Source organism: Arachis hypogaea, chromosome 15, assembly GCF_003086295.3.
Source record: "Arachis hypogaea cultivar Tifrunner chromosome 15, arahy.Tifrunner.gnm2.J5K5, whole genome shotgun sequence".
Taxonomy (NCBI): Eukaryota; Viridiplantae; Streptophyta; class Magnoliopsida; order Fabales; family Fabaceae; genus Arachis; species Arachis hypogaea.
The window spans coordinates 11,993,387-12,008,905 of NC_092050.1; the positions used below are offsets into that span (position 1 = coordinate 11,993,387).

At 31.4% G+C, this 15,519-nt stretch overlaps 1 protein-coding gene across 1 annotated transcript; it reads left to right on the top strand.

Moving 5' to 3' along the window:
* Positions 1-1,316: 1,316 nt before the first annotated feature.
* LOC112749478 (AAA-ATPase At2g18193) lies at positions 1,317-3,190 on the top strand. The gene has a single exon (XM_025797733.3). The coding sequence runs from the start codon at positions 1,599-1,601 to the stop codon at positions 3,036-3,038; it is 1,440 nt and encodes a 479-aa protein (XP_025653518.1). The 5' UTR covers positions 1,317-1,598; the 3' UTR covers positions 3,039-3,190.
* Positions 3,191-15,519: the final 12,329 nt, after the last annotated feature.

The window sequence follows — 15,519 nt, forward strand, 5'->3', positions numbered from 1 at the left end:
TTTAATGACAATTTATTTTTATTTTCAGTTGTGTTGATTGTTGAACTATTAAACTTCTTTAATTGTCGTATTTGAATTCTGTTGTCGTTATATTTCATTAGATCAAGACTTTGTTACCTATTGTGTATTTTGGTTTGTCGATTTCAATGTTATGACTTTGCATAATAGTATGGTAGAATTTTTTTTTATTTGATTGAAAAAATCGAACAAACCGAACCAAACCAAACCGATTTTAATTGGTTTGGTTTGGATGAGCTTGAAAAAAAAAACGAACCAAACCGAACTGCAGAGTAATTAAACGATCGGATCGGATGGCTTTTTCTTTAAAAATCGAACCAAACCGCACTGCGAACACCCCTATAAACAAGAGTGATAGATACCAAAACTCAACTCTTTTACTCATGTTTTTATCTCTTCTTTTTCCAACATGTTTTGATGAAAGAGAAGTTACTTTTATGAAACCCTTCAAGATTTCAAATAAATACAATGTCAAAATTAATGGAATTTATTCAGTTCCATTTCAAAATCATAATCCTTGATTCTTTTCAAACCAACAGTACCGATTGCATTGCAAAACAGAACGGTGACTTCTTTCCATTTAATGACAAGACTTTTTTTTCAAAAGTTATTTATTTATTTACTTCATTATCTATTTTTTTTTTTTTTTGTCTGTTTTAGTTTAATAAAATATGTTGAACTGGGGATTCCATACCTATAACAAAAAGAGTTGAGTTAAACTCATTATTTAAAACTCAACCTACTTTATCAAACTATCACCAGATCAAGTTTTGAGATTATGATATATTCGTTATAATTCGGTTACACTTTATAACTCGATTATAAACGTTATAGATTAGTAATAAATAACAAACATCAAAACACATATTAAAACGCTCTAATATGCTATTATTTCTCATTAAAGTAAAATTACTCGAAAACTTAAGTGTTGATGCTTTTCCCTAAATATAAAAAGAAAGTAAGAAATTAATTTAAGAATAACTTGAATACAAAATTTATTATTCACTTATTACTTGAGCGTCTGAATATATTTTGGTAAATATTCACTTTTTTTTGTTTTTTTTAGTGCCGAAGTATAACTCATCCAAATAAAAAGCTTGAAGATAAGCACAGGTGAATAAGCTATACCACAGTCAATCCTCACAAAAACAAAACTTATTAATACAAAAAAAATAACAATAATTAATTTTAAAATTTATTTAAATAATAAATTTAATTATATAATTATATAATTTTTTTTGCAAACAAAAAATAAAATGAAAAATGCACGAAGGAAGAAAGAGAAAAGGCCCGGAGAAAAAGGAGATCTAGGAATAGATTTACTTATTTATTCATAAGATAGTGCTTGAAGTCCTTGAATTGTGTTTTGACATTTTAGTGAAAAAAGAAAAATGCAAAACCTTAAGATAGTAATGTGTTGACATTTTTGTCTTTCTAGCATTAACATAGAATAGCGTGGGGCGCACGTCGTTGAACTATTTTTTGACTTGTAACGAACAGCCTCATTACTAGAACCACTCTCGATCCCTTTCTTTCTTTCATATACCTGGGATCTTCATTTTCCAGTTTCCAGCATCATCATGAGTGCATACATGGCGTCTTTGTCTTCTTCCTTCACAAACTTTCGATCCGCTTCCTCATGGTTCGAGGTCTACGCCGCCTTCTCCACTCTCATGATGCTTCTCAGAACAGCTGTCAACGACATCGTGCCGGAGAAGCTCCGCTCCTCCATTGCCAAAAAGCTCGAGTCATTCTTCTTCCCCACACACAAACCAAACAACCTCGTATCCATCAGAATCAACCAAAGATGGGATGGCCATCACGGCGAACACAACGAACTCTACAACGCTGCGTCCAAGTACCTCCCAACCAGAATATCCGAAACCTACAAGGCCCTCAGATTAGCCAAATTGAACTCTCACAAGGGCCTCATGCTCGCAATCGACGCCAACCAAGAAGTAATCGACGAATTCGAAGGGATCCGGTATACTTGGACTCTCGATTTAGGCTCCGACCAAAATGCCGACTCCTCGAAATCTGATAAGGATCCTGCGTTTGTTCTAACCTTCAACGAGAAGCACAGAGACACCGTGATGAAGAGGTACATTCCGCACTTGCTTGCAACCTGCGAGGCCATGGATGCAGCAGACAAGAGCATTAAGATATTTTCAATGGCGCACGGGTATTGGAACGAGAGTGAGTTGTGTCACCCTGCCACGCTGGACACGCTCGCTTTGGATCCTGAATTGAAGCGAACCATTGTGGATGATGTGGACCGGTTCTTGAAGAGGAAGGAGTTCTACATGAAAGTGGGTAAGCCTTGGAAACGTGGCTACTTGTTGTACGGTCCTCCTGGAACGGGGAAATCTAGCCTCATTGCTGCCATTGCGAATTACTTGAAGTTCAATGTGTATGATTTGGAGCTGGACTCCATTACCTCCAACGAGAGCCTGATGCTACTGATGAGGAGTACAACCAGTCGTTCCATCATCGTCATTGAAGACATTGACTGCAACAAGGAGGTCCATGTTCGTCGCAGAGAACAAGAAGACTTCGGGGACACTGATTTAGAGTCAGTCCAGCATGACGATGCTGCCCCTGAAATTATAAAGGTTGACAAGTTTACCCTCTCGGCTCTGCTCAACTACATGGATGGCTTGTGGTCAGGCTACGGAGAGGAAAGGATTATAATATTCACCACAAACCACAAAGACAAGATTGACCCGGCATTGTTGAGGCCAGGCAGGATGGACATGCACATTCACTTGTCCTTCCTCAGAGCCAAGGCGTTTAGAATATTGGCCTCTAATTATTTGGACATTCCGGGGGACCAGCCTCATCCCCTGTTTCAGGAAATTGAGGACTTGTTGGACACAACAGATGTCACTCCAGCGGTGGTGGCAGAGCAGTTGATTAGAAGCGAAGATCCTGATGTTGCTTTGGATGGACTCTTTAAGTTCCTTCAAGAGATACACAATTCAGGCAAAAGTAGAGATTCCGCTGAGACTTTAGAGATTTGAGATGTAGTCACCTTGTATCAATCAATATACCATTTGGTTTCGAAGTTAAGGCTAAGGCGTTATATGGTATCTGTGATAGTCATAAAGGGAGATGACTAGTAGGCGGTAAAAAAATATTGGAACTTAATGAAAGCGAATCTCGATTAATTATATATATTTTTTGTTATTTAACGTCTTGCTATTTGCTATTTCATGATTATGATCATGCAGTAGTGTTACTGGTAATAGTAGAGAGTACCTTATTGAATATTTTGTCTATTTTATTTATTTATTTTTTTGTTTTTCTATTATAATAAGCTTCATTTTTAATACATTGAGTTAAAAAAAATTGTTAAGTATATTATAAACAAAAAATTTTAATATCAAAAATAAATTTTTATTAACACTTTTAGAACTTTTCTTTTAAAAATTTAATTAACATGTATCTTTAAAGTGCATAATAAATTTATTACTAATAGAAAATTAAAAAATTTAATAAATAAAAAATAAATATATTAAAAGTTTAAATATTTTATATTTTTAGTAAAAAAATTTTAAATTATAATTTTAAGGTATACCATGAAAAGATAAGATAGAAAACACTTTTTATTTTTTTATATTAGGTTGAAAATAATTTTTTTTGGATTATGAATTGTTAGGATATTACTCTTAAATGTGACACCAATTAATTTAGGATACAGAAATCAAATCTTTTGATTTATGAAAGATATAAAAATTAGACCCTCTTATTTACGAGAGATATAGATATCGAACCCTCTAATTTTTACCCTAAAATTAGATCTTTTAATTTCTACTTAAAAAAATAAAAAAAATTAAAATACAGATATCAGACTTAATAATTTCCGTATTTTTTATAGAGAAAGTCTTGGAGGTAGTAATTTTTTAAAAAGTTGGCCAATATTTAACCATCAAAAGAAAATTGAATGATCTTACACTATTAGATTTAATCTCACACCATTAAAAATACTATTAATGACCAATTGATGGTTACAAAACACAAAAATTACTGACCATAACACTTCTCTTTTTTATATTTTTAAAAATGCTCAAAATTACCATATTAAAAAATATGGTGGATCTCACATCCATCCAAACAAAAACTAGCCATAGATAAACCCTTCTTTTACTCTAAATCTGCTTTTTATTAATTTTTGTCTAATTTATTTTTTATAATAAAATTTAAATATTTATAATTTATAATTTATAATTTTTATGTTTTTAAATTTAAAATTAATTATTTAACCGTTTTTTAGCAATTAAACAATACTCTTTAGGTACTATAACAAACATTTTTTATGATTACCTGCAGCATTTAAAAGTTATGAAAAAGTTTTTTTTTTTTGGGCAAGGTCCAGACCTACAGACAGGCCCAAACCAAAACAAACCAGATTTTCAAACCAGATCCTCAAACCTATACCCGACCCGGCGTTGGAAGAGGTCACCTTTCCCACTCTACAGCTGAAGCTTCTAATCGGTACCAAACTCATTACCTACCACTGTAATATCATGCGCGACAATATCAATGGCCACAGGCACTGCATGTTACCCCAGAGCAGAGATCCGACATTGCAGCAAGCTTCCATTGACAAATTCTTCCGGAAGTTATGAAAAAGTTAAGGTCTTCACTCTTGCATTATCACTGGAGCTAAAGGATAGAGTGACTGCTGCACTTTTGAATCTTTTGTCCAATGATTAACTATCCACTTGCTTTTTTTTCCTTTTTGGATAGGGACCCGGGCCAACAGCCCAGCCCAACTCCAAAAAGATTCATGCCCCGAACCGACCCGAAACCAACCCGCTCCCCACCCCGTTTGCGCGAGAGAGGCTGGACTTGTTGGCCTTCGCTGCAGCTTCATCTCCTCAGCAACGCAGCGCGGTGATCGGAACTCTGAGCGCTAGTGACAGCGTCGAAGCTCGTTCGTCTCTGGTCCGCCACCCCAACCGTCTCGTCTCGTTAGCACCAACCGGACTGCATCTTCAACCTCGCCGTCGACGACCTCCCGTCTCCCGGCAGCGCCAATCCGCGTCTTTGTTGACTCACCGTCACTCTAACCGCAGTTGACACTTCGCCTGTCTCGCCTTTCCGCAACGCTATTTCCACTATCCACTAGCTTGAAATCAGCAATGGTACTAAATTTGTGGGCTTTTTAGTTTTTATGTTTTTATTCTGGTTTCTGTCTTTATTATTCTTTTTTCTTCTCTTTCTCTACTTTATTGTCATTATCACGGTCATTATTATTAATTTATTATTATTTTTTTTTTCTTTCACCATTTTATTTTAAATTTTTTTTTTCTACTCTTCCTTCATTATTATTATTATTTTCTTTTTCTTCTTCTTAATTAGTTCAACATCAAACAATTAATTTAACAATAACAAAAGCGACACAAAAATTTTAAATTAATGATATAAGATATCCATTAAAAATAACACAATAAATTTATAAAAAATTACATATCTAAAATCTTAACTCATTTAACTAACAAAATACATTTAGATATGCTTTATAACAAAAAAATTCAACAATTTATTATAAATAACACATGAATTACTACACATCTTATATATGAGTTCAATATCATTATTTAGTTCAATAATAAAAAAATTGGTTAAAATTTTTTTATATTACAATTAAAAAATTTTGATATCAAAATTAAGAAACTATATTGCATTTAAAAATTTTCAATACTATTTTTTAATAAATTTTACACAATTTAAAATTTATATTCTTCTTTCGCTTCTTCATCATCATCTTTTTATTCTTTTTTTTTCTTATTTTAAATTCTCATAATTCTTTTAATTTTATCCTCTTAAAACACTTCTAAGGGGCAAAAAATTAAAGCCCTCTTTTTGACAGATGCAAGACCAACTATTAAAGAAAAAAAACAGAAGTCTCTGTACACTATTCAAGAGGAGAGAGGCACGAGTGAGTGCCTTTGAACAGGGACTTTCTCCTTCCGGTCTCCAATAATAACTTGCCATGTGGCAAATTATTTTAAAAATAAATATTTATATAAAATTATAATTAATTAAATAATTTAATTATTTATTAAAAAATTAAATAACTTAATTATGTTTAATCTATTAATAATTATAATAATTAATTATATTAAATAGTTATTTTTTTATTTAATTAATAATTTACATTAATTATTTATATTAATTTTTTAAATAATAATTAATATAAATAATTATATTAAATATTATTTATATTGTTATATTAAATTATAATTAATTAAATTTGTTTACATAAAAAAAATAAATTTAATTTTTACACTTACAAAATAATTTAACTATATTTTTTTTATATTAAGTAATTTTATAAATTAGTGTAATCTCGAATTATATATTATATATTATTTTTATATACAATTTTTTTAAATATTAATATTTTTAATAGTGAATTATTTTTGAATTTATAAATTTAAAAATTATTATTATAAAAAATAGTAATTATATTAATTTTAATTACTTTAATTAATTAATTAAGTGGGACTACAATAGAGATTAAAGTTAGTTCCTCCTAATGGAGAAGAGAGAAATTTTTTGAGTTCCTATTTTTTGGTTGACCATCTCCAGTAGGGAACTCATCATAGTCCCTATTTATGGCCCATCTGTCATAAAAAGTAACTTCACATAAGTTTTTACGTCAAAAATAGTACATAGAAATTTAAAAAATTTCTCTCTTCTCCATTAGGAGGAACTAACTTTAGTCTCTATTGTGACTCCACTTAATTAATTAATTAAAATTAATATAGTTATTATTTTTTGTAATAATATTATTAAAATTTATAAATTCAAAAGTAATTTACTATTAAAAATATTAATATTAAAAAAAATTAATAACTTCGTATATAACAATAGTGCACAATATATAATTCGAGATTAAACTAATTTGTAAAATACGCAATATATTATAGTGGAACTCTATAGTTAATGCCAAGTATTGTAAAATTGCCATATGTATTTAGTTAAGTCTTCTTTCAACGGTCGATGCTGCCGCATATTCCAAAGTTGGGCATTTTTTTTTAGAGAAATTGATGGTATAGTGCAAAATCTTTCTCTCCTAACTGAGGTAATTAATTATTATAATTATTAATAAATTAAATACAATTTAATTATTTAATGTAATTATTTAGTTAATTATTATTTAAATGATTTTATTAGATAATTAATATAAATTAAATTAAATAAAAATATAATTATTTAATATATTTATTTATTAATTATTAATTTATATAATTATTTATTTTTATAATTACTTACCACGTGGCAAGTTATTATTGGATGATGAAAGTTCCTGCTCAGGAAAACTCTCTTCTCTTGGAAATTACGCTGGAACTCACTTTTTTTCTCCAATGGTTGGCCTCTACTTTTATAAAAAACAGGGCCTCATATTTTGGCCATTGGAATTTTTCTTAAGTCTGAACAAAAATCTGTATCATAGCCAAAAAATTTCAGTACTACTTCTAATAAATTCTGTACAATTTAAAACTCTTATTTCTCCTCTTCCTCTTGCGCCTCTTCTTCATCACCATCCTCGTCACCATCATCATCTTGTTTTACATTCATATAATTTTTTTAATTTCACCCTCTTAAAAAGAACATGTATCATAATTGAAAAATTTTGGTGTCAAAATTAAAAAAAATTTCGTGTCACGGTTAAAAAATTTTGGTTCTATTTTTCTGGATAACATCTGCACAATTTAAAACTCTTTATCCTTCTCTTCTTCTTCATTATCATCTTTTTTTTTCTTTTTGTTTTACTTACTCATACTGCTTCTTATTTCACACTCTTAATAAGAATAAAAATAAGAAACAAAAAAAAAATCAAATAAAAAAGAAGAAATAAAAAATGTTACAATTGTTGTGAAAAGGCATGAGGTGGATGCCCATTAATGATATTGGGCGGCTGAAGTTTTCAAGAGAGAGATTTGAGACCAACCTTTAATGAAGGTTGAATTTGTACAGCTATAAATAAGGCTTCATAACCTTACGTACAACATACTACAACAATAATAAGAATAGCAAATATTCTTCATTCTCTCTTTCATATTATTCTCTCTCTTATATACTTTATTATAATATAATTAAATATATTAATTATATCCATTATATTGATATAGTAATTCTAGTGAATATTACTAGTAGAGTTATGTAATTATATTTTCATATTTTATATTTGTTACCTCTTTCCTATTTATTTATTTAGTTATTTTACAACACGTTATCAGCACGAAACTCTGATCAAATTTTAGGAAGACTCCAGGTAACACATTTTTATTATGTCGAAACTCTTTCATCTTGAATATAATGCTCTTGATATATTTGGAAATAATTATTTATCATGGATATAGATGTTGAAATCCATCTTGATTCAATGGATCTTGAAGATACCATTGAGGCTGAAAATAATACATTCCAAAAAGATAAAAGTCAAGGCCATGATTTTCCTTCATCGTCATCTTGACGAATGATTGAAAAATGAATATCCCACATTAAAAGATCTTGCAGATCTGTGGAAAGACTTTGAAGAAAGGTACAATCATGTGATACTTCCTCAAGCCCGATATGTTAGGGAAAACTTTCTTGACCTTCCATGTCTCGAATGTGCTCCTGCAACAGCAGTATCGAGAAAAAGAATTTAAAAATATTCTAAGTTAATTTCTTGCTTTCTTGTTACTGAACGCAACAATGAGTTACTTTTAAGGAATTATGAAGCGCGCCCAGTTGGCGCTGCCCCATTTCCTAAAGTAAATGTGGTAATTAACCCCAGAAGAGGTAAATGGCAAGATTTTGATAACAAGAAAAATTATGGAAGGAAAAGAAATTATGTTCATAAAAAATGATCTCACCAGAAGTGGGATAAAGAAAGAAACAATAGACAAAGTAAATCAATTGAGGATAAATGCTTCTGTTGTGGTGGAAAGGGCCATTGGTCACGTACCTGTCGTACCCAAAGGCACCTAGTTGATCTTTATCAAGTATCCTTGAAAAAGGATGACAAAGAAAAGGAAACAAATTTTGTTTCAAATGATGAAAATTTTACCACTCATTATGATGTATCTAATTTCTTTGAGGATCCTGAAGGAAATATTGGCTATTTGATCAATGATGGAATAGTTTGATATGTGTATGTGTTTGTTAAGTATTCATGTGAATAATTTTACTGTGCATGTACCTTTACTCATTTTATTATTATTATCATTATTTGTTTTTGAAGAAAAATGGCAAGGACATATCCTGAAGATATTTGCCTTGCGGATAGTGCAAGTTCGCACACTATTCTCAAAAGTAATATATATTTTACCCATCTTGTGTCAAAAGAAGAATATGTTAATACTATTATTGGCTCAGGCAATGTGATTGAAGGCTCCGGAAGAGCTATAATTTTGTTTCCTGGAGGAACACAATTTATAATAAATAATGCACTATTATCTACCAAGTCTCTGAGGAACTTGTTGAGTTTCAAAGATATTCGCCGAAATGGATATCATATTGAAACAATGAACGAGGGAAATTATGAGTATTTATGTATCACAACTCATGATTTAAATAAAAAGGTTATATTAGAAAAGTTACCCTCACTTTCATCTGGGTTGTATTATACCAAGATTAGTGCAATTGAATCATATATCATTGTAAACCAGAAGTTTACTAGCCCAAATGAATTCATAACTTGGCATGATAGATTGGGTCATCCAGGAACAACCATGATGAGGAGAATTATTGAAAATTCTCATAGACATTCACTAAAGAATCAGAAGATTCTTAAAACTAGTGAATTTTGTTGTGCTGCATGTTCTCAAGGAAAGTTAATTTTAAGGCCATCACTAGTAAAGATTGGATTTGAGTCTCCTAAATTCCTAGAAAGGATTCAAGGTGATATATGTGGACCTATTCATCCACCATGTGGATTTTTTAGATATTTTATGGTCCTGATAGACGCATCTTCGAGATGGTCACGTGTGTGCTTATTATCTTCTCGCAACCTGGCGTTTGCGTGATTACTGGCTCAAATTATTTGATTAAAAGCACAATTTCCAGAAAATCTAATCAAAGCAATTCATCTTGATAATGCTGGTGAATTTACTTCCCAAGCTTTTGATGCATATTTTATGGCTAATAGAATAAGTGTTGAACATCCAGTAGCTTATGTTCACACACAAAATGGGTTAGCAGAATCACTTATTAAGCGCCTCCAATTAATTGCTAGACCCTTACTTATGAGAACAAATCTCCCAACCTCGGTTTGGGGGCATGCTATTTTACATACCGCAACACTTATTCGTTTGAGGCCAACGAGTTACCATCAGTTCTCTCCTATGCAATTAGCTTTTGGCCAGCAGTCAAATGTTTCCCATTTAAGAATATTTGGGTGTGCGATATATGTTCCCATTGCACCACCTAATCGTATCAAAATGGGACCCCAAAGAAATTTGGGAATATATGTTGGATATAATTCTCCCTCTATAATGAGGTATCTTGAGATACAAACTGGAGATGTATTTAAAGCCCGGTTTACGGATTGTCATTTTGATGAATCAAAATTTCCAACATTAGGGGGAGAGAATAAGCTTCCTGAAAAGGAACTTAATTGGAATGCATCATCGTTGATGCATTTAGATCCTCGATCAGGGCAATGTGAACTAGAAGTTCAAAAGATTATACATTTGCAAAGATTAGCAAATGAATTGCCTGATGCATTTTTCGATACAAAGAGGATAACCAAATCTTATATACTAGAGAAAAATACTCCAATTCGAATTAATGTCCCAGTAGGACAAGTAGTCATTGAAGTAAATTCACGCCAGAAGCGTGGCAGGGCAGAAAATGCCCCAATTCGAATTGATGTCCCAGTAGGACAAATAGCCACTAAAGCAAATACACGCCAGAAGCGTGGCTGTCTTGTCGATTCCAAAGATAAAATCCTCAAAAGAGAAAAGAGGTAAATACTATTCCTGTTGAAAAAGACACAGTAAAGACACCTGCAGTTGTCTAAAATTCTGATATAATTTTAACGCCAGAAGACGTTCAGGTACCTGAAAATTGTGAAAATGATGAGATCTCGATAAATTATGTCTTTACAGGAGAGAAATGGGACTGAAATAAGACAATTGTCAATGAAATATTTGCATATAATGTGGCATTAAATATCATGCATGAAAGTAAGGATCTTGAGTCAAGATCAGTCGAAGAATGTCGACAAAGAAATGATTGGCCAAAATGAGAAGCAGCCATGAAGGCTGAATTAGACTCACTTGCAAAACGTGAAGTCTTTGGACCTGTAGTCCGTACACCTGAAGATGTAAAACCTGTTGGATACCGATGGGTATTTGTGAGAAAACGAAATGAGAAAAATGAAGTTGTGCGCTACAAAGCCCGACTTGTGGCACAAGGTTTTTCATAAAGGCCCGATATAGATTATGAAGAAACGTATTTTCCTGTAGTGGATGCGATAACATTGCATTATTTGGTCAGTTTATCTGCATATGATAAATTGCATATGCATTTAATGGATGTGGTAACAGCCTATTTGTATGGCTCATTAGATCGAGATATCTATATGAAAGTCCCTGAAGGACTAAAGATATCTAAACCATCCAATGAATATTCGCAAGGGTTATACTCAGTCAAATTGCAAAGATCTTTATATGGTCTAAAGCAATCTGGACGAATGTGGTATAATCGTCTTACTGAATATTTGGCCAAAAACGGATTCAAGAATGATGATATATGTCCGTGTGTTTTCATAAAGAAAACTGCATCTGGATTCATTATAATTGCTGTGTTTATTGATGATTTAAATATCATTGGGACTCTTGAAGAGATTCCAACAACTATAAAAGCTCTAAAAGAAGAGTTTGAGGTGAAAGATCTTGGAAAGACTAAATTTTGTCTCGACCTGCAGATCGAGCATATAAAAAATGGGATCTTTATTCATCAAACAACATACACAGAAAAGATCTTGAAAAGATTTTATATGGATAAGTCACATCCCTTAAACACCCCAATGATTGTAAGATCTTTGGATGTGGAGAAGGATCAATTCCGTCCTAAAGAAGAGAATGAAGATATCCTTGGTCATGAAGTACCAAATCTTAGTGCCATTGGGGCGCTAATGTATCTTGCTAATAATACGCGATCTAACATATCATTCGCGGTGAATTTACTAGCAAGGTATAGTTCCTCTCCAACCAGAAGACAGTGGAGCGGAATCAAGCAAATCTTTTGATATCTTCATGGAACGGTTGATATGGGATTGTTTATCCCTATGGATCCAAGTCACAACTAGTTAGCTATGCAGATGCCGGATACTTGTCTGATTCACATAAAGGGAGATCTCAAACGGGATACCTGTTCACATATGGTGGTACAGCTATATCATGGAGGTCCACGAAACAGACGATAGCAGTAACCTCCTCTAATCATGCTGAAATACTGGCGATTCATGAAGCTAGTCACGAGTGTTTTTAGCTGAGGAGTCTGATTCAATATATTCTATCATCATGTGGACTGATTGATCATAAGATAGCTTCAACTGTCCTATTTGAGGATAATACAGCATGCATTGCTCAACTTAAAGGCGGATACATCAAAGGTGATAGAACAAAGCATATTTCTCCCAAATTCTTCTTCACTCATGATCTTCAAAATCAAGGAACAATTGATATCCAACAGATCCGCTCAAGTGATAATCTGGCATATTTATTTACAAAGTCACTCCCAAAATCCTCCTTTGAAAGATTGGTATATGAGATTGGGATGCGCCGATTTCGAGACATTAAATGATGTCGGCAAGAGGGGGAGACTGTACTCTTTTTTTCTTGGTCAGGTTTTTTCCCATTAGGTTTTTCTTGACAAGGTTTTTAATGAGGCAGTCCCCATCACTAAAGGATATTGTACTCTTTTTTCTTCACTAAGATTTTTTTCCACTGGATTTTTCTTTAGTAAGATTTTAATGAGGCAATTATCTTGAATGGTCATCCAAGGGGGAGTATTGTGATAAGGCATGAGGTGGATGCCCATTAATGATATTGGGCGGTTGAAGTTTTCAAGAGAGAGATTTGAGACCAACCTTTAATGAAGGTTGAATTTGTACAGCTATAAATAAGGCTTCATAACCTTACGTACAACATACTACAACAATAATAAGAATAGCAAATATTCTTCATTCTCTCTTTCATATTATTCTCTCTCTTATATACTTTATTATAATATAATTAAATATATTAATTATATCCATTATATTGATATAGTAATTCTAGTGAATATTACTAGTAGAGTTATGTAATTATATTTCTATATTTTATATTTGTTACCTCTTCCCTATTTATTTATTTAGTTATTTTACAATAACAATAACCAAGAAGAAAAAGAGGAGGAAAAGAAAGAAAATGCAGTAACAACAGCAACAACAAAAGAATAACAATGAGAAAAAACGCATGAAGAGAAATAAGGAATACAAAAAATAAAAAAATAAAAAATGTGTGATTTACGTGCATATGTTTGTGAGTGATTTTTGTTCTGTTTTGGCTAATTTAGTTAACAAAAACGCTTGAATGTGTAATAAGATTACAACAATGCTAGAGAATCAAGAGGGTACCAGTAAAAAATTAGTCAAATGTCTCTGGGTGAATCCAAAATCTCTACGTGGATGGTGCTTATACTAGGCATTAGGATGTTTCTTCTACTAAGTATCAGAATGTTTCTTTTTCATACTAAATGGATATTCTTTTATATATTTTATAAATTTTTTTATATACTAAGAATCGGGATTGTTGGAAGTTCCGTGATCGCCGCCCCTATTTCTCTAACGTATCATTCAGAATTTTAATTTGGGGTGAGAAGCAATTAATATCAAATATTATAAATTAAAAACAAATAAAATTAATTAAATATAATTATAAATTAGTTAAGTTGTTTACTCTTTTGCTGATTACATCTTGATTCCATATACTTTTTCATAAAATTATTAATACAAATTGTTTTCATAATTTAAAATTATTTTAAAATGACAAAAACATCAATCATATTACGTGTACAAAAAATATTAGCGATCAAACTAATCATTTATAAAAATACATATTAAAATTTAAAATACACATTAAAAATTTATAAAATAATACATGTATTTATATATAAATATATAATAATAAATTTAATAATTAATTTTTAGTATAAAAATAATATTTTTAACATCAATTATACCTTATATAGTTATAGTTGATATTGGAAAATTGATTTTTGTCATAGTTTATAACTAATGAACTAATAAAACAAATATAATATTTTGCATAAAAACTTATTTCTAACCGGAATATAATAAATTAAAAATTATAAATATTTAATCTAAATGTTCTATTCTAATCATATTTGTATTACTAAAAGCTACTCTGTCTTTTATCCTTTTCTTCTTAAAATTTATTTTCGTCAACGTCATATCAGAGAGGGGTTAATTAGCGAATAATATACTAGGATTAATGGATTATTATTGTGAAAAGAATTGCAATAAAGTGGATCCTTTATGGTGATGACGCGATACTACATACAATCAGCTATTACATCGATCATCCACTTTCCTAGAACAGACAGTCCTCATTTCGCTATCAAATCCTTGTCATTTGTCTATACACACAGTTAATTCTTCTTATTTATAATAATGTTTTCTTCCGGTCGGTCGTATTCTTTTTGATTCTCTAGAGTGAAGAGCAAACCAAATATAATACTAGATCTTCAAAAGATTGTCGGCATTGGGTGGATGCTAAACGACTAAACGTATTCCCTTTTGCTACTTCCATTTAGCAATTCACTAATGAATTTCCTAAACATACAACTTTAACACCTATCCCACGCTTCCTTCCATGAAATTATCAAAGTCCAAGAGTAGGGAATGATTGACATCTCGATGTGATTTTTAGCTTATCACAAATCTAATCCCTTATATTTACATACACTACTCATCTAAAATTATTATTATGGCATAACATTATTAGAAAAAAATTAATCAAAATTAACTGTCAAAATAAATATATACATTTGGAGGAAGCACTACTGCTTAGTGCTTAGTAGTAGTGCTGCAAGTATTTTACCTGACAACTTCTTATCTTACCGTTAGAAAACACAACGTAGAATTTTAAAAACACACACTGAAGTGGCTCATCTGGGGTAAGTTTCCGCGAATGTATGTGTGTGACTTAAACGCGTGCGGCGTCGGATAGCTCCACATAGTGACATAGTCCCCGGACCCACGCACCTGCTAACCAAGCGAGAGATTTTTTTTTTTTTTTTGTAAATGAGACGCTATATATGTTTTTCAGTAGTATTTAAATGGTGTTAACTACTAAAAACACCCTTAAATTATTTTGACGCTAACAAAAATACTATTAACTTTAATTATTGACAAAAATACTTTTAAATAATTTAAAAACACGCTAAAATTATACATCCTTAAAAATAAAAGTGATCCATTAACATTTTGGT

Excerpts from the sequence above, each read along its gene's own strand:
- LOC112749478 (XM_025797733.3), top strand. The coding sequence starts at position 1,599 with ATGAGTGCATACATGGCGTCTTTGTCTTCTTCCTTCACAAACTTTCGA.